The 19,174-nt window shown below is 34.4% G+C and overlaps 3 protein-coding genes across 4 annotated transcripts; 2 read left to right on the forward strand and 1 right to left on the reverse strand.

Annotated features, from left to right (window-relative positions):
- Window positions 1-4,592: 4,592 nt before the first annotated feature.
- SIRB (sirohydrochlorin ferrochelatase B) lies at window positions 4,593-7,948 on the forward strand. Of its 2 annotated transcripts, none has more exons than XM_086448106.1 (6): window positions 4,593-4,728; window positions 5,032-5,168; window positions 5,271-5,332; window positions 7,058-7,168; window positions 7,311-7,403; window positions 7,564-7,948. In XM_086448106.1, the coding sequence occupies exons 1-6, from the start codon at window positions 4,688-4,690 to the stop codon at window positions 7,663-7,665; spliced, it is 546 nt and encodes a 181-aa protein (XP_086304232.1). In that variant the 5' UTR covers window positions 4,593-4,687; the 3' UTR covers window positions 7,666-7,948. The 2 variants fall into 2 exon arrangements, with proteins under 2 accessions (XP_086304232.1, XP_086304231.1); XM_086448105.1 differs by having other exon boundaries at window positions 4,632-4,728; window positions 4,948-5,168.
- A 1,049-nt stretch (window positions 7,949-8,997) lies between these two features.
- Window positions 8,998-9,903, reverse strand: LOC147398797 (Plant invertase/pectin methylesterase inhibitor superfamily protein). Its single transcript, XM_086448107.1, has one exon. The coding sequence runs from the start codon at window positions 9,794-9,796 to the stop codon at window positions 9,272-9,274; it is 525 nt and encodes a 174-aa protein (XP_086304233.1). The 5' UTR covers window positions 9,797-9,903; the 3' UTR covers window positions 8,998-9,271.
- A 5,601-nt stretch (window positions 9,904-15,504) lies between these two features.
- On the forward strand, window positions 15,505-19,001 carry NRT2.5 (nitrate transporter2.5). Its single transcript, XM_086448108.1, has 3 exons — window positions 15,505-15,847; window positions 16,070-17,231; window positions 18,339-19,001. The coding sequence occupies exons 2-3, from the start codon at window positions 16,087-16,089 to the stop codon at window positions 18,709-18,711; spliced, it is 1,518 nt and encodes a 505-aa protein (XP_086304234.1). The 5' UTR covers window positions 15,505-15,847; window positions 16,070-16,086; the 3' UTR covers window positions 18,712-19,001.
- Window positions 19,002-19,174: the final 173 nt, after the last annotated feature.

A 19,174-nucleotide genomic window follows, 5' to 3' on the forward strand; every position in this document is an offset into this window, starting at 1 on the left:
GCATTCAAGGGCCAACTTTTTAGCAAATTTTTTTGCAAAACATTTTTCAAAACATGGGTTAGAGGTTTTGGAATGGGCTGATTTTTGGTGAGGATGATCTCTAAAGTTAGTAGATCATCCTCACCAAAAATCAGCCCATTCCAAAACTTCTAACACATGTTTACCAGTTGAAAAATTGTGGATCGTCCATTTTTTGTAAACTATTTTTGATGGTGTTAGAAGTTTTGGAATGAACTGATTTTTGATGAGGATGATCTCCTCACCGTACAGATCATTCTCACAAAAAATCAGCCCATTCCAAAACATCTAACTCATGTTTTGAAAAATGTTTTGCCAAAATGTTTGCTAAAATGTTTGTTGCTGAACGGGACCCTATATATATGGGAAATGTTCAGCACCCTAAGTTTTACCACACACTTTAACAAATGTTTTTTGTCCTACATGGGTTAGAAGTTTTGGAATGGGCTGATTTTTCGTGAGGATGATCTCTATGATTAGAAGATCATCCTCCCCAAAAATCAGCCCATTCCAAAATGTTTAGCCCCATGTTTACACGTTGAAAAATCGTGGACCGTCCATTTTTTGTAAATTATTTTTGATGAGGTTAGAAGTTTTGGAATGAGCTGATTTTTGGTGAGGATGATCTCCTCACCATAGAGATCATCCTCACCAAAAATCAGCCCATTCCGAAACTTCTAACCCATGTAGGACAAAACGCGTTTGTTAAAGTGTGTGGTAAAACTTAGGGTGCTGAACATTTCCCATATATATATATAGGGTCCCATTCGGCGCCAGTCCATAAATCAGTCGTTTTAACAAATGTTTGCAAGCCGTTAGATAAGATGCATTCGGACGGTACAGATTGAATGGGGAGCCGTTTTGCGTTTAACTTAAAAGCGTATATATTATTTACACCGCCGTCCTTAAACTTAGAGGCATTTACTTCTACCTCCCTAAATACTTAAAACGCAAGAGAAAACGAACAGAGACAGAGTTATCTCTTCTCCTTCACCTTCTCCCTACTCTCTCTCTCTCTCTCTCTCTCTCTCTCTCTCTCTCTCTCTCATCTCCTTCTCCCTGATCTCTCTTCAAGATTGATACCCGAGAGCAACGAACAAGATTCTTTACAAAGTCGAAACCAAAGAATTGCAGAAAATACAAGAATCCAACATTATACGACTAATAATGCTCCCATTTTCGATCTTCAGCGTTCTACTTTGTTGGTTCCACAGATGAACAGCAAAACTTTCCCTACGAATTTGCCCGAGCTTCCCCGTCATCCATTTCGAATGAACCTTATCCCTTGGTCCATGAAAGAGGCTCTAAATCCTACTCCAATCGATCGGATAAAATGCTGATGGCCAGCAAACACCCGTGAAATTAAATCCGGGTCTTCCCTCACCCTCGAACCAACTCTTGAAAACCAAATAAGGCCCATTGTAACCCCATTTATTTCCATTGAAGGTCAGTGCAAAATCCTCTGTAAATTTGAAAAAGGAGAGGTGATTCTTGTCGAAGATCATAACTGCATTGTTCAACCGACTCCAATTTCTCGTCTCAAGATCAATGGTTTGTGCTCCAATTATGTTTCTCAAATTGGAGAAGGAGACAAGAGAGAAAGAGAGAGAGAGAGAGAGAGGGTCACACGTTCAAGCAGGGAGAAGGTGAAGGTGAAGGAGAAGAGAGAAGTCTCTCTCTCTCTCTCTCTTCGTTTTCTTTTTGGGTTTTAAGTGTTTAGGGAGGTAACACTAAATATCCCTAAGTTTAAGGACGGCGGTGTAAATAATGATATATTTTTAAGTTAAACACAAAACGGCTCCCTATTCAATCTGTGCCGTCCGAATGCATCTTATCTAACGGCTTGCAAACGTTTGTTTAAAACGACAAATTTATGGACTGGCGCCGAACGGGACCCATATATATATAATATATATATATATATATAATATATATATATATATATATATATATATATATGGGAAATGTTCAGCAACAAACATTTTGGCAAAAAATTTTTTCAAAACATGGGTTAGAGATTTTGGAATGGGCTGATTTTTGGTGAGGATGATCTCCTCACCGTAGAGATCATCCTCACCAAAAACCAGACCATTCCAAAACCTCTAACCCATGTTTTGAAAAATGTTTTGCCAAAATGTTTGTCAAAATGTTTTGTTGCTGAACGGGACTCTATATATATATATAGGGATATGTTTAGAATCCAACCATTTGCCCAACATGTTTTGTCCTATATGGGTTAGAAGTTTTGGAATGGGCTGATTTTTGGTGAAAATGATCTCTACGATTAGAAGATCATCCTCACCAAAAATCAACCAATTCCAAAACTTCTAACCCCATGTTTACAAGTTGAAAAATTGTGGACCATCCATTTTTTGTAAACCATTTGTGATGGGGTTAGAAGTTTTTGAATGGGCTGATTTTTGGTGAAGATGATCTCCTCACCATAGAGATCATCCTCATCAAACATCAGCCTATTCCAAAACTTCTAACCCATGTAGGACAAAACATGTTGGGCAAATTGTTGGGTATTGAACGGGACCCATATATATATATATATGGGGGGCGGTGCAAGGGACATATGTAAAAATAAAGGTTTTTCAAAATATGGGTCAGAGGTTTTGGATTGAGCTGTTTTTTTGCAAAGATGGTCACTATGATGAGAAGATCATTCTCACAAAAAATTAGCTCAATCTGAAGTTTCTAAATCCATCAAAAGTGATTTACAAATTATTAAAAAAAATTGATAAAAAATCGACAGTCCACATTCTAATTCACTTTTAATGGGGTTAGAAGTTTCAGATTGGACTGATTTTTTTTTTTTCGGATGATCTTCCCATCATAGAGATCATCCTCACAAAAAAATCAGCTCAATCCAAAACTTCTAACCTATATTTGAAAATTTATTAATGTTACATTGTTTTTTCATATGTCCCTTAATCCTGACCCATATATATATATATATATATATATATATATATATATATATATATATATATATATATATATATATATGGTCCCGTTCAGCACCCTAAGCTTTACCACACATTTTAACAAACGTGTTTTGTCTTACATGGGTTAGAAGTTTTGGAATGGGCTGATTTTTGGTGAGGATGAGATCATCCTCACTAAAAATCAGCTCATTCCAAAACTTCTAACCCCATCAAAAATGGTTTACAAAAAATGGATGGTCCACGATTTTTCAACGTGTAAACATGGGGCTAAACATTTCGGAATGGGCTGATTTTTGGGAAGAATGATCTTCTAATCATAGAGATCATCCTCACCAAAAATCAGCCCATTCCAAAACTTCTAACCCATGTAGGACAAAAAACGTTTGTTAAAGTATGTGGTAAAACTTAGGGTGCTGAACATTTCCCATATATATATATATAGTTGCTTATACCCTCTCAACCCGAGCTTAACCCAAATTGAAATCAGGTCGAGATATCTTAAATCGGGCTCAATTCATCTTCTACATAACTTGGCCTAGGCTCACCCATCAATCAAGTTGAGCTCAGAATGAGTATGGGCCAGTCCACCCAAGTTGCAGTCCTATCAATATGTGAGTCGAGTGCATTTTTTGAATTTGAAGTATGCTTCTATTTTTGGGATGGAGATAATCATTAGAAAATAACATTGGGAGGGGAAAAAAATATTTTTCGAAAGTTTAAGAAGGAATACTTTTTTTCTCTTTACCTTGGAAAATCACATTGGAATATAATTTGAGCTTCACGAGAAATAGGTGATCAAATACCTAGTGGGTACATGGCGAATTTTTGAAAGTTTTATGTCAAATTTAATATCAAGAGTTACAGCAAAACTTTTCTTGATTTTCTGTCTATTCATATTCTGCACTGAGGTGTGGTGTCAATACCCTTTCCTTACTAAGATAGTGAGGTTAGCTTGACTCAACAAAATGCTCAAGTGATCTCAAAATTCGACTTGACATCGCACACCCTGACTTGAAAGTGTATATGAACCATAGATATTTTTCTCAAGATACAAGTGAAAAAGAATCTATGATTGCTATCGACTTTCACATCAAGATGTGTGATATGAAGTCCAAGCTTGAGGTCACTCCAGCACGACTTGTTAGTTAATTAGAGGAAATTTATTTGTTAATGGACGATAAAAATACCTATGTGAAACCTTATATCGACTCCATTTGAAATTGCTCTAATATGAACATGGTTTTTAAACTCGGTTTCATGTCTCGTCTAGTTCAGTTTTGATACCGAATTAACTCGGATGATACATCTCATCTCGTTCAACAATGAGATAATGATTTTTAATTATTTTAAAATTTTGAAAATTTCTGAAAAAATTCAAAAATAATTCGTATAAAAAAAAATGAAACTAAAAGAATATAAAATTAAAAAAATTATAATATACTTATTAAAATAAATAAATATAATATTTACATTGAAAATCTCGTCTAATACATATTGTTTGTCTCGTGATTTATTCATAGCCGATAGGTATTATTTGTCTGGGACGAGATATGAAAAATCTCATCCAACGTCTCGCTTATCTCACGATACGTGATCGTCTCAAATAAGTTTGTGAGTTAGTCTCGTTTAACCGCGATACCGAATTAACTCGGACGAGTTTTAAAACCATGACATAATGTCAATGAGTTCCTATCATAATCGTACGTTCAAATCCTTCGATGGAGTCGTCTTCTATCCCATCTCAATTTACGCTTAACAGGTACTCTTCAATTACTTCATTGTTGTTAGTTTAATTTAGTTAATAGTAGAAACCTTTGATGGGTTTCCCCAAATTTCTCATTTTTTTTCGTGAACAATCGCGAAATTATCAAAATTTATCACGAAATCGTTTTTTTTTTTTTTGTTTACTTGTGTTTCTGCTATTTTTCCTCTTCGGGGCATGATTTTAGTACCATGTTTTGTTATTCCGATAACCAAGAACTTCAATTAGGGAAACTATAAGAAACCCTAGATGGGTTTTCCCCAAATTCGTAAAATTACAGAGAAATCCCGTCAAATTCAGACATATTTCCACAAAATCATGCTTGGCTACTACTGGAAATGACGGATTTAGGAGAGAGAAACACAGTGTTGGAGACAAAGATGGTGTGATAATTGTCGACCATGGGTCGAGGCGCCAAGAGTCCAATCTCATGCTGAGTAAGTTTTTTTTTTTTTTTTCTTATTAATTTAAATTATTGGAATTGATTTTGGATTGAGTATTGGGTGCAGAGCTGACGATTTTATTTTCTAGAATTGCAGACGAGTTTGTATTGATGTTTAGAGATAAAACTGGGTACCCCATTGTTGAGCCCGCTCACATGGTAATATTTTCCCCTCTGCTTTATGATATTTTTATAAATTTGGATTTTATTTATTATTTATTATTTATTTTATCTCATATAGTTAAATGTGATAAGGCTGATTATGTACAAACTCAAATAAAGGATATGCATTGCAATTGAGCTTGGATGAAAGTAAATGAATTACAATTTTTTTCCTTTATATGCCGCGTGATCTCGGTCTGACTTCACAATTGTCAGCTATTGCAATTGAACTCAGATGAAAGTAAATCAGTCCTAGTTTTGTTTTCTTCTTCTTTATAGGCTGCATGATATCAAAACATGGTTTCAAATCTCGTCTGAGACCGGGATGACGAGTCATCTTGGCATCGTCCATCAAGAAGATGGATAGACAAGGCTTCTCAAGCCTATGGAATCTCGTGAGATAAACGATACGACTCAGCCGAGATTTTGAAAATCTCGTTCGAGTCAACTGGGATTTTGTATATTTTAATTAAAATAATTCATATTTTTAGAATTTAAATGCATATTATCTAAATGAGATGTGATTTCATGATTAAACATCTTCTAGTCAACTTTATTTTGTAAAAAAAAATTATAATTACTTTTACATAAATATAAACGGAGTTAAATGGTTTATCTCGTTTGAGACGAGTTGACTCGCCTGTGATAACTCGGTCTCTTCCATGAACGAGACTAGACGTTAAAGCGAGATTTAAAATCCTGCATCAAACCGACTTCACAATTGTCAGCTATGGCATCTTAAAATGTCATTTTAAAGTGTAATAACAACAAATCCTGACTTGGGGTGCTCCTCTAATGTTGAAATCTCAACAATCTTAAACACTTAGGGATCTTAAAATAGTTGAGATTTTCCATATTTGGTAGCTAAGCATAACATTGGGTTCTGCTCAAAGAATTGTTGTACGCTTAAGCGTTTCGATGGTGTTCTCTTTAAGAGGACAAGATTGATCTGGAGTTTCCGATATACTATGAAGAAAATCATCTCATTTGCAAAAAGTGGAATGTTTTGGTATTTTATTTTATTCCTTTTTCTCGCATGCAATGATGAATCCTTTAAGAAACTCACACTGATTGGGGACCACCAAATGTGATTTTATCTGAAAATGTAAAGGATTTCTTGGCAGCATCAACGAATCCTATTCTCTTTCGTTAGACACAAGTTTCATAGCTAGGGAGTGTTGGCCTAGGGCCAAATCCGATTTGACTTAATTCCTTGAGGTTCTGAAAGCTCAAATTTTGGTCCTATCTTTCATGTATCTCAAGGATTTGCTTGTCAACAATGATTTTTTTTTTTTCTTAAAAACAAGTTAAATGATGTCTTGACGATGATAATGTAATTTCCTTTTCTTGAAACAAACAAACAATTCTTTTATAACATTATTCTCCTCTTTCTTTTCCTCTAACATCAGTTTTAGGCATAACTTCTTGGTAGTCTCTCATCCTATTATCAATTTGGTTTAAAAAAAGTTATATTAACAAATATATATTATATTTTACTTTTTTGCTAAAGTTTGGTTTTCAGATAATTTCCTGATCCCGAAGTTCTGATATTTTTAGAAACCAGAGGAAAACATTCCATTTTTCCATTCAAAAGTGTTCCTTATTCAGCCTTGTTGTCAGATTTGAGACTGCATTTGTGACTTTTAAATATTTTTTGCTGTTTTGCAAAACCAAAACCAAAACCAAAATCTTATTTCTTTGTTATATTTTTAATTTAATCAGGAGTTGGCCGAACCATCAATCAAAGATGCATTCAATTCGTGTGTGCAACAAGGGGCAAGTCGAGTAATTGTCAGTCCATACTTTCTTTCCCCCGGACGACATTGGCACAAGGTGTGCTCCACGTACAGCAAGTCCTCTGATAGCTTAAAAATTGTTTTTTTTCCATTTGTATCTAACAGTATATTGTCTTTATTAGCCGATGAGAAATATTGAAGTGGAATTGTATCTGCGATAACCTTACATTATTTTCTAGGATATCCCATCCTTAACTGCTGAAGCTGCAAGGGCCCACCCAGGCATTTCCTACATCATAACTGCACCCCTTGGTCTGCATGAACTAATAGTGGTATGTTTCTTCTTTCCTTTTTTTTTTTTTTTTTTTCCTTTTTTTAAAAACATTTTTACTTATTCATTAGAGGCAACTTTTTAATTACTTGGGTCTAATAAAAAGAAAGAGAAAATTACTTGCTTTTTCAGATATAAAATAGACTTTTTGTGGTTCTCAGGATGTGGTGAATGATAGAATCAAACATTGCTTAAGCCATGTAGCAGGAGACGCAGAAGAGTGTGCAGTTTGTGCTGGAACAGGCAAATGTCATCTATTCTGACAAAAGAAACTGATATTTGTTGGTTATGAAAGCATTGGAGAGAAGGCAAATCACACTATAAAAATTGCGGGAAAATGGTGTCTGAGATAAATGACAAGTTACCTTCCAGGCTGCGGTAGGTAACACCTTTGTCCTACTGAGAGAAATTTTATGTAGATAACGGAAAAGAGAACTTGGACAAAGTCTCGAAGAGTTTCCTTTGTGTTGTTTAATTATTTTTACAGCGCTTTTCTTTTTCTAAGAGATTATGCTTCTAATGAAAATTTTTGTTTTTCCAATAAAACTCTCTTCATGTTGTTGTTTCCCTAACAGTTTGGGCACCAGTTTAGGAAACCTTCAACCCAACTAATCCATTTTTGTGACAAAGCTTGAATAGTTGGATTAGAGCTTTCAGATCCTGGACTCTTTTCTTAGCAGTAAATCATGAACCCAATGGCCTTAGAGGACTTGTACATCATGCGTGCATATGTTGGTCCCATTGAATTACACAGATGTGACTAGAAATATTGCATTATAGATATAAATTGAAACTGTCGCCTTTGTTGCAATTATTTGCAGTTGACATTGCACAACCTAGCATGACAAATAACAATAAAAATAAAAATGAAATATTATTGTAATTTGAAGAGGACAACTAAGCATTAAACATTGCAATATTCTGTTCTACATGAATTTACGTTATATTTGCGATTATACCATACAGAGCATGCATTTTACTCACAAATGGATTCTAGAAAATGACTTTTTCCTCACTGAGCTCTCCACTGTGCACACGTGCAGCCTAACGGTAGTTCTGTAAATTTGGGGATGCCCTCAATTAAAAAGATTTGACAAATGATTTTATGATTTGTCAAATCTTTTTCTATTAATTATTCATTTTCTTTTGTTTTTCTCTCTATTGCACCAAACGTGTAAACCTTCAAGGACTTTCCTTTTTTTTTTTTTCTCCTTACATAACGTACAACGCACATAACTAATATGGTAAATTTTCTCAAATAAATTGTGTCTCAGCCAAATTAGTGAATTATTGCTGATTTTTATTTAAGTAATGGGTTCAAGCATTTTGACACCTTTGGCCTGAACCCAAATCAATTTTTTCCCCTGCTAAGCAAGCAAGCAAGTGGATTGTATTAACTGAAATTAATTTACACGATCTTGAACCCCATGACCTTCAACATCATGTGTGTATATAGATGTAGCCATAAATATTGCGTTACATCATATATACAAATAGAAACCGTCAACTTTGCAACAATTTCAGTTGACCCGGCTATTGAGAACGAATCAAATTAATTTTTCTAGCTGTCTTTACGATCGCTAATGAAAGATTCATTAAAAAGTTAAGGATTAGTAATCCCTTTTATAAACAAAAGCATACCCTTGTACAAACAAGAACCCCACACAACAATACACAGCCAATCCTCTCTATCTCTCTCTTTCATATCGAAACGTATAAAAGTTGACAGACACAATAACAATTAGCTAGATTTTTAGAATTGTGGAAGGAAACAATGTTCTAAGCTAAGCCGTTGCTATAATTAAAACAAAGAACTCTTTGATTAGTAAGAATATCTTTATTCCCATAACACATCGACCTCTTCAACCTTTAGATTTTGAGCTCACATGCCAATGCCAAGCTGTTACTAGCAAGCTGACTCAATAATGTATTAATGTTAGCAATAGGAGACACCTCTCCAGGGTTCTCGGTGAAGCTATCGTTGCAAGTTTCAAAGTCAGTGATGGCAGCAGAAAGATTGATCTTCAAGTCAGGCAAAGAGTTGTCATTGAGATTCTTCAACGAAGTTATAAGATTGGTTATAGCGTCGTCGTAGACATCTAGGCACACCTTCAAGTTTGCCTTCTCGGTACCTTTTCCAGACTCGATAAGCTTGTTAATCGTTGTTTTGGCTTGGGTGGTCTGGAGGATTGTGGCCTGAACGGCTGCTTTGGTTACATGTGGTGCACCTCCTTGCACCGATTTCACAACCGAACTGCAAAGCGAGGGGTAGTCGGTGTGTGCGCACAATTCAACAAGATCGGCTTGTTCTGCTCTTGAATTATTGGAGAATAGGATAGTAATTGTTGCTAGAAAGACTAGAAAGAAAGAAAGGAATTGCTGGAAATTAGCCATGTTTGGTTACTTGGGTTATAAGGGATAACTAATTCTTGTTTCTGCTTCTCTTCCTTTCTCTCCAACACTAAACAGGCCTCTCTGATTTAAGATAGAGAGGGACCTTTCTTGAAAGGTGGGATTGGATTTAAATAAGTTTCTGTTTTTGTTAGTTTTGGGGGAATTCTGGATTCACCATTCTCCAATAACAGATTCTAAACATAGGGAATTTGTTTCTGAGGCTCAACTTGATTATGGTAAGGTTTTAACTGATTGTCCCATTAAAAATTGAAATGTGGTCCTAGATTTTAGGGTTATTTTTAGACATATCCTTTTCACGTTTTGGTGAATTTTGAGATACCCATTTGTTTTTTTAACTTATGACATACCCCCTTGACTCTATTCTACTCTAGAAGACTAAAAAATGACCTAAACATCCTTGACTTTGCTATATAATTCAACTATAGAAGTTAAGTATCATTATAATGTTAAAAAATTCTAAGTTAATAAATAGAAACAAATTAATATAACAATCTAAATTTTAAATATAAACAATGAAAAAAAAAATGATAATTTGATTTGGTTCTCTGAACCAATTAAAAAATTATTGCAAATCAGCATATTTTGGTTCGCTGAAACCCAATCAAAATTTGGTGGGTTCATGATTCACTTGATTTTACGAATGTAGTATGAAGTTTACCTTGTGGCCAATCAAGTACCTTTGAACATTTAAAAGGAAGAGTTACTATTGCCACACTAATTGTTACTAACCCCACACCAATTGAGAAATTCTTTGGTGATTTACATAGGAATTGGTGTGGCATTAGTAAAAGTTGATGTGACAATAGCAACTCTCCTACACAAATTATTTAGGATAAGTAACCACTAACCAAATCACATGTTGCTTTCAAAATGCCAATTTATTGCCAAGTTCTTTTATTGTTGTTCTTATTATCATCATCGTATCCTTATCTCAAGGGTTTGGGATAAATTAGTTAACAAAATCTCGGTTTTTCAGACAATTCTGTTCAGAACCATGTCTTCTATTTTTAGAATTTTGAAAGTTATTCGATATTCAATTTTACTATTTCAATCTAAGCTAATAGGAAATCAAAACCATTCTAATACGAATCGTAACTGTTGTGGAAAATTATGTTCGATCTTATTTCACTTGTAAATCATTTTTCACACATCAATCAATTAATCTAAACAAATCATTTTAATTATAGGTCCACATCTTTGGTCAATGATGATCAGCTGAGGTTAAGGGATATAAGTATGAGAAATGAAATAAACAAGGACCTTTAAATCTATGGATGTTCCTTGGGATTCTCAATTGAAATGGATTCATCGATTGAATTGGACCATGTTGAGCCTAGACATGAGATCTTTCAATTGGGCCAAATGGACAATCACACTGGTCTGAAAAAAAATCAATAAAAAATATTTTTGATCTAATCAAAGACTTAAGAAATGAACCACAAACTCTCAAATTTAAAATATGTTAATCAATGATTAAAAGACACTTGTTATTTTTATTTTTTGGGTGTCAATAGGATTTGCATTTCATATCTCATTCTCAAAATCATTCCTCTGAAGTTTGTACATTTTCAAGTTCACAAATGTCTATGAATGAGTCCGAGTTTCTCGACATTTAAAACTTTGAAACTCCCTCCATGTTTTGGATAATATTTGAGATATACTAACAAAAAATAATTGGAATACCCTCTTCTTCGAATAGAATCCTGTTTTTTTTTTCCAAATCAGTCGTCTTCAACCTTAAAATTATGTCAAACTTCAAACTTTGATTTTTCATCTTCAATGCCACCCTTTTTCAATTTTGGAATTCTATCTAGTTCAATCTTCAAATCTCAATGCAAAATGGGATTTTAGGAAAAAGTAGATCAATAGAATTTTGGTAGAAAATCTAGGTTTTCTACAAAGGTTTTAGATTATGATTAAAGCGATGGAACTAAGATAAGGTTGAATAGATTAAAGAAAATTTCTACATAGACCATAAAACTACAATCTCACGACTCCTATATTAAATATTTTTTCTTAATCTTTTATTATGCTTTCTTCGAAACCACCTTAATTAATATTATAAATTATGAAAATGCCATAATAATATATTAAAGTGAAACCCTTTCCTTACTAACACAATAAGATTTTAAGCTTACTAAGAGTCGTTTTGCTCAAATGGATTACCACATTAGAAATCCAATACCACTGCCTCTATGTTTCATCAAAAAACTCAGATTCAAAAAAATAAAATAAAATAAAATAAAATAAAATAAAATTCTTTTGAACTATATCCAAGGTTTTGAAAATGGACAGTTACCAAACTTCAACATTATTCTCAAACTTAAAAATGAAACTCAATGGTGAAATATAACTATTAAATTATTTTTTTTTCAAAATTCATAGAAATTTGTCCTCTAAAACCCTAATGCATATAATCATGTTTTTGGATGCCAAGAGTAAGGGTGAAATCCTTACTAACTTAGTAAGGCTAAGGGGACTCTATATCATAAGAAAAATATGATATATTTGAAATATATTTTTAAAATAATTATAAAAAATTAATCATGCATAAATCCTAATTTTGTAATACATGTGCGTTTGCACACATCACCTACTAGTATACTAATATATCTAATAATAAAGAGAGATGTTATTGTCACACCAACTTTTGTTAATGCCACCCTAATTCATATGTAAATCCCCAAAGAATTAACACACATCTTGGGGTGGCATTATAAAAAATTGGGGTGAAAATAGAAACTCTCGTAATAAAGCATAATGATTTTCTTCCTAATGTTTATCCCTTACATAAATCGGAGTTGGGATTTAATCTACCTATAAATCTCAAGGAACAATTTCAATTTTTTTTTTTCTCTTCTCTACTTTCAATGATTTTTTAATTTTATTGTCTTTCTTCTATTACCCCCTTAACCCCACAGAGGATGATCTTGTTATAGTTACGAACAAACTTAATATAATAAAACACAACAGTGGGCTCCATCTACATAAAGAGTGATTGAGATTTAATCTCCATATGAATCTTGAAGATAACTTTTGAATATATTGTCATTCCTCCTAAGAATACTTTTCCAACTTTATTACCTTTACTCTTCTGATCTCTCATTCTCTTAACCCCAAAGAGAAAGGCCATGTCTCTTTAGTTTATATAATAGGATAGGATGGTTATCTCCCTATTTATCTAATCGTTATCTCCCTACTTATCTAATCGTTATCCCTTTCATAAAATGGAGCAAATACTTTGAAGTACATTTTTTTGTAGTACTCTATAGTACTTTTTACATGGTTGAGAGAGTGCCACATTGTAAGCAAATACCACGCTAGATCTCTAGCATTCATGCTCTAGATCAAATTTGAAAAAAACAAAAAATGAAGTGGATCGAAGGCTTTTAAAATGGATGGTTACTAAATTTCTTAATTTAAATGATTAGATTTTACATTTTTTATTATGTGGCGTGCTCCCAACCATCTAAATAGTGGTCCTACAAGAAAAAACTACTATATAGAGGATTCCATCCCCACGAAAAAAATGCATTAGAGATTTATTTTAGAGAATTGTTATTGCCACACCAATTTTTACTAATGCCACACCAACTATGTATAATTCTTTGGTGATTTACATAGGAATTGGTGTGGAATTACTAAAAGTTGATGTGACAATAGTAACTCTCTTAATTTATCATGAATCTTGAGGACCACCTTTAACTTTAAAGAAATGCTACATTGACTAGTTACAATGTTGCCTTCAATACTATGCAAATTATGGTAATGTACTCAGAACCATAAATACTTTTTTTTGAGATACGAGTATTGTATGTTCAAGGAAAATCAATGGGTAGAAATTAGAAAGTGTTCTAGGATGTCAGTATAGCATGGTACTTAACTTCCTACCCTTTTTTTTTTCTCCCAATTTTTAAGAATATCTATTTAATTTTATTAACTTTCCTCTTTTATCATTTTCAAGAATACCCTTTAAAATTTATATATTTTTCCACTATTGGACAAACTCTAGTGAATATTAAAAGAAAATCAACATAGCGGTTCCCTCACTTGATATCCCATAACACCGACTATGCTAAATTTTAGAGAGTAAATCCTCTGCAGGACTTATTAGTGTTGTATTTCTCATTAATGAATCTTAACGGTTGAGGTAGCACCACCTCATAGACCCAGAAAAATACACTCGTTGAAATATTGTCGTTCATTTTTAAAACCTTTGATCAGGCTTAAATAATTATATTTTTCAAAAAAAGAGTTTTGAATCTCATCTTCACTATGATCCTTACCTATATAAGTTGTTTATTTTTCTTTCCAACAAGTTACTCTCTAACTTTTTAAAATCCACTACAATAAACTATAAGAAAAAAAAAAGTCCTACAGAGGATTCCATCCCTAAACTTTGGTTTTAAACTCGATCTTGTTCATGAGTAAATGTTTTTATCGTATGCAAACAACATGGGGATCCACTTGATAGAAACCCACGTTGGATTCCCTTACATCCAAAAAGATACCTCAGCGAGAAGCAAGAGAAGAGTCAGAAATTAATAAATCACCCCAACTAACCCGACAAGAAACGTGCGACAAACGCAAAACATGGTAAGTGGTACAACTGGTTCACGAGGGCACAGATTCTAGACTCCCATAAATTTCCCATCATAAATATGATTCCTCGATCGATCACGAATATTCCAAAATACAGCTCGGGAGAATGATACCATCCAGCAACGACTGATAATTTTCCACGTCAGCCCTAATCCACAGAAACTTCATCAGCACCACTCACAGTGGTCATTGCCGACATAGAATCTCAAGGAATATGGAATGGTGGACTTAGACCGAACCCTACATGGCTCCACCATTATACATGGGGCATGAACCGATGTTAACGTTTTTCCATTTATAAATATATATAATATATAATATAAATAAACAAACAAACAAAAACATGTACAGCAACTTGTTCTAACATCCCAATGACCAAAATGCCCTTGCAGTTGGGATAATATTATTCCATTTTTCTTTTAGAAATTCAGGATTAATTCACGATTCTTTCGGTCAAACTTAAATCCCAGCTTATTACCAAAGCTTGGAAAAAAAATATTTTTATATTATTATAACTAATATTAAAATTTATATATTTTTTTAATGTTTAATATATAAAGTATACATTTTTATTATCTATAAGTAATACAAAAATTTTATTTTATTTTTCAGTTTTTTTTCCAACTTTGCCCATTTTTACTTGTCAAATTTTCCTGTCACTATGCCCTTACATACTAATAAAATAAAAACTAAAAAGGGAAAAGTGATTAGCTTTTACAGATTCAGGAATTTTCTCTCTTAAATCTGATTTTATTCCAGAATTTTTCTCAGGACTGGCTAGGTGCATGTTCCACATGGCAATAAAAGGCATGTTTATAAATATTTTTCTACTTAAAAACTTCAAAAATTAAAGTCAATGCTTGAAATTGGCAACCTTTGAAAACTTGACTACCTCTTCAGTCTATCCAAAACTTCAGCTTTGTCATCAACAACTCTTCTGCATCACAAAAAAAAAATCACAATGTTTATATTACAAGAATGGTAAATAGAGAATTTGATTGGTGGAAGGAGGAGCATTTTTAGTCTTTTAAGCGAAAGAATAATCTCTTGTTTACCAAGTCAAACTATTCCATTCTCCTTGGTTTTGGGCGGGGGAGATACACGAAGTCAACACTTCAACAAGTTGCTTTTAACATCTTTCTTCATAGAAACTCTAGTTTACACTAAAATTCAAACTTCAACACTTCCCCACACCCATTTTCGATAACAACTCTCACCTTTTTTTCTCTTTCACAAGCAATCAACCACAACAAACAAGAGAACTGGACACAAACGTGAAGCTGCACTCCAAAACTATCCTTTCTTGATCCCAAAAGGCCATCTATTCTACCACAAAATTCAAACTCTGGGATGAAGAACCGCAAACGTTTGTAACAGCTCGATCTTTCCACACATCAAAAGACACAGAGATCACACGCTCCAAATTTTGTAAGCTTCCTTTCGATTGCTAATAAACCAATTCGCTAAACGTTAAATATAGAAGTTTGGATTCTTAGAGAAAACAACTTAACTAGCTCTTGTCTTCATCTCCTCTTCTGTGAAAAGGTAGAACGTAAGAATTACTTTTGAGTATACAAAGAGAGAGCTTAAAGTGATTAAACGCATTAAAGAGCTTACCATTTCTGCATAACTCTCTTATCTTTTATACAGATTTTCTACTCCATATCATGGAAACATCTGGTCCTGGAACAGAATCCGAGCGTCCAAAGTTTGCTCTTCCGGTCGATTCTGAAAACAAGGCGACTGAATTCCGAATATTTTCGGCAGCACCACCTCATATGCGATCATTCCACCTGTCTTGGATATCCTTCTTTTCTTGCTTTGTATCCACTTTTGCAGCCCCACCCCTCATCCCTGTCATTCGTGACAACCTCGATCTCACTGCAACTGACATTGGCAATGCAGGAATAGCATCCGTCTCTGGTGCCATCTTCGCACGTGTCACCATGGGGATTGCATGTGATCTCTTCGGTCCCCGCCTTGCCTCTGCCTCACTCATCCTCCTCACTACACCTGCAGTCTACTTCACAGCCAGTGTCACCTCCCCTGTTTCCTTCCTAGTCGTACGCTTCTTAACGGGCTTCTCTCTCGCGACCTTTGTCTCAACCCAATTCTGGATGAGCACCATGTTCTCAGCTCCCGTCGTAGGTATGGCCAATGGGTTCGCCGGTGGTTGGGGTAACCTTGGTGGTGGGGCCACCCAACTCATCATGCCATCTATCTACGAATTAATCAAAAACTGTGGAGTAACCAATTTCACTGCTTGGCGCCTTGCGTTCTTCATCCCCGCTCTATTCCAAACCTTAACAGCATTTGCAATCTTGATATTTGGCCAAGACCTGCCCGAAGGAAATTTTCAGCAACTAAAGAAGTCAGGAAAGAAGCCAAAAGATAAATTTTCACAAGTTCTCTATCATGGGATCAGAAATTATAGGGGATGGATATTGGCCTTGACTTATGGGTATTGTTTCGGGGTAGAATTGACAGTGGACAACATAATTGCGGAGTATTTTTTCGATAAGTTCAATCTACAGCTCCATACTGCAGGAATGATTGCTGCGAGTTTTGGGTTAGGGAATGTTATTACTCGACCCTTTGGAGGAGTGATCTCAGATAAGATGGCAAAGAGATTTGGAATGAAAGGTAGGCTGTGGAGTTTGTGGGTGACACAGATGTTGGGCGGTGTGTTCTGTATTTTGCTTGGGCAAATGGGGTCGCTGAGTGCATCAATAACTGTGATGATTGCTTTCTCATTGTTTGTTCAAGCTGCCTGCGGACTAACATTTGGGGTCGTTCCCTTCGTCTCTAGAAGGCAAGTGTTTCTTTTATGCTTGAATTTTTCATTTCTAGTTCTACATATTACTTAAGTTTCCAAATCTATTTTTTCCCCTTTAAAGCTGTGTTTGTTCACAGATTGTATTTCTCTAAACAAATATTTTAACCAAAAAGATATTTTTCAGAAAACTACATGTTGGAAATCAATCAGAGCCTTAATCTATAGTGGTTCCAGAGCTCCTCTTTGTATTACATATAGGTTTCCCTAGAAACTTAGATTATAAGGGTCCTCAAACTCTAAACACACAAAAGGTTCCCACTCATAGAACGCCAGAAACTAGATCAAAGAATCACTATACCTATAGATAAACTAAAGAACAGTTTGTCATGTATGGGCATATATAAGGTATCGAAGTCTCCATATCCCCAGTGAAGAACTATTGCTTTTTGTTACTTTACTTATCAACTGATCAGTTGAAGTACTTGTCAACATATACAAGTATCTCTACTATTTAGAACAATATCACCTCAATGGATCCAAAATGAAATAAAAAGATTGCAAAATCACGTTAAACAATAGATTTTTTTATATTTTTTTTTCGTTCCTTTTGCTCTTCTTTGAGAGGCTTCCTCAGCCTTCTCTCCTTGTATTTTGTTCCTCCTTCTTTCTTCAAAAAATATTATATTTATCAACAAAAAAAAAAAACTGCACTGATAGTAATGGAAGTGTATGGCGCATTTATGGGAATCCATACTTCCTCACACCCATTCAGATAGGACCATCAAATGCATCAAAACAATTCAATTGATGACCACATCCTGGATTAAGCACAGAAAAACACCAATAGCATAATCCCAAACCTCTGATGAATTGCATTTATCAGAAGGCTGAAGATACAACGTATTCTTTTCCTTCAAAATAATCCAAGTATCAAATGGTTAGAAACACGTCGATGATGATCATCATGCAATTGATGCAAGATTATCAGCCACTACAACTCAAAATGCACGTCAGTTCTATGAGAAAACCAGTCATCTCATACACAGCCATTTCTTTCTTTCTTTTCTTTTTCTTTTTTATATTTTTTTCTTTTTTTATAATCAACTAACACATTTCTTTCCTGATGACAACTTCATTTTCCAGGTCATTGGGCATAATATCGGGGATGACTGGAGCCGGTGGTAATGTGGGTGCAGTCTTAACTCAATTGATTTTTTTCAAGGGATCAAGATTCTCAAAGGAAACAGGGATAACTCTCATGGGTGTCATGATTTTATGTTGCACCCTTCCAATATGTTTCATCTACTTTCCACAGTGGGGTGGGATGTTCTGCGGTCCATCAACTAATGAAGATGCCACAGAAGAAAACTACTACATGTCTGAATGGGATTCAAAGGAGAAAGATGAAGGTTTCCATCAGGCAAGCTTGAAATTCGCAGATAATAGCAAAAGTGAAAGAGGTAAAAGAGTAGGTTCTGCACCAATACCTTCTGAAAAATCAGAAGCACATGCTTAAAATACTGCTGTTCTTGCCAGTTCTACGTGTCACACATTGTACCGAAAGACATTTAACAGGCAAGCAAAGATACTGTGTTCGGGATAAGTTAAAATCACCACACAGACTAGAGTATTAAGAGTTGAAAGATGTTGGAAGTTTCTACTTCTTTATGTTGCAAGTATGTATTAGCTCAGTAATTGATGAAAAAAGCTTCATAAATTCAACTTTTAGGAGTTATGTAAGCTTTCTCCTTTTTGTTCTTGCATGTGGCTTAACATTTCTGAGTCGTAAAAGTGCAGTTATATGAATCTTCAGAAGAATTTCAAAGCGCCGTTAGTGATGGTAGAATGTGTGTCTATGTTCAAATAAAACTAAAGTTGAAACATATTTTTTCTGTGTAATAGTAATGAAAATATCTTTCTATATATGGTTTCATCAATAAAATACCTTTGTTACTTACCAAAAACAAAGTGAAGGGTCC

Source organism: Akebia trifoliata, chromosome 7 (assembly GCF_017979445.1).
Source record: "Akebia trifoliata isolate Shusen 1 chromosome 7, ASM1797944v1, whole genome shotgun sequence".
Lineage (NCBI taxonomy): Eukaryota > Viridiplantae > Streptophyta > Magnoliopsida > Ranunculales > Lardizabalaceae > Akebia > Akebia trifoliata.

Bases quoted from the DNA above. Each gene is read 5' to 3' on its own strand.
- NRT2.5 (XM_086448108.1), top strand. From the start codon at position 16,087: ATGGAAACATCTGGTCCTGGAACAGAATCCGAGCGTCCAAAGTTTGCT. The intron at 17,232-18,338 runs GCAAGTGTTTCT...TTCATTTTCCAG, and splicing joins GTTCCCTTCGTCTCTAGAAG to GTCATTGGGCATAATATCGG.
- SIRB (XM_086448105.1), top strand. From the start codon at position 4,688: ATGGAGTCGTCTTCTATCCCATCTCAATTTACGCTTAACAG. The intron at 4,729-4,947 runs GTACTCTTCAAT...CCGATAACCAAG, and splicing joins TCTCAATTTACGCTTAACAG to AACTTCAATTAGGGAAACTA. The intron at 5,169-5,270 runs GTAAGTTTTTTT...CTAGAATTGCAG, and splicing joins AGAGTCCAATCTCATGCTGA to ACGAGTTTGTATTGATGTTT.
- LOC147398797 (XM_086448107.1), bottom strand. From the start codon at position 9,796: ATGGCTAATTTCCAGCAATTCCTTTCTTTCTTTCTAGTCTTTCTAGCA.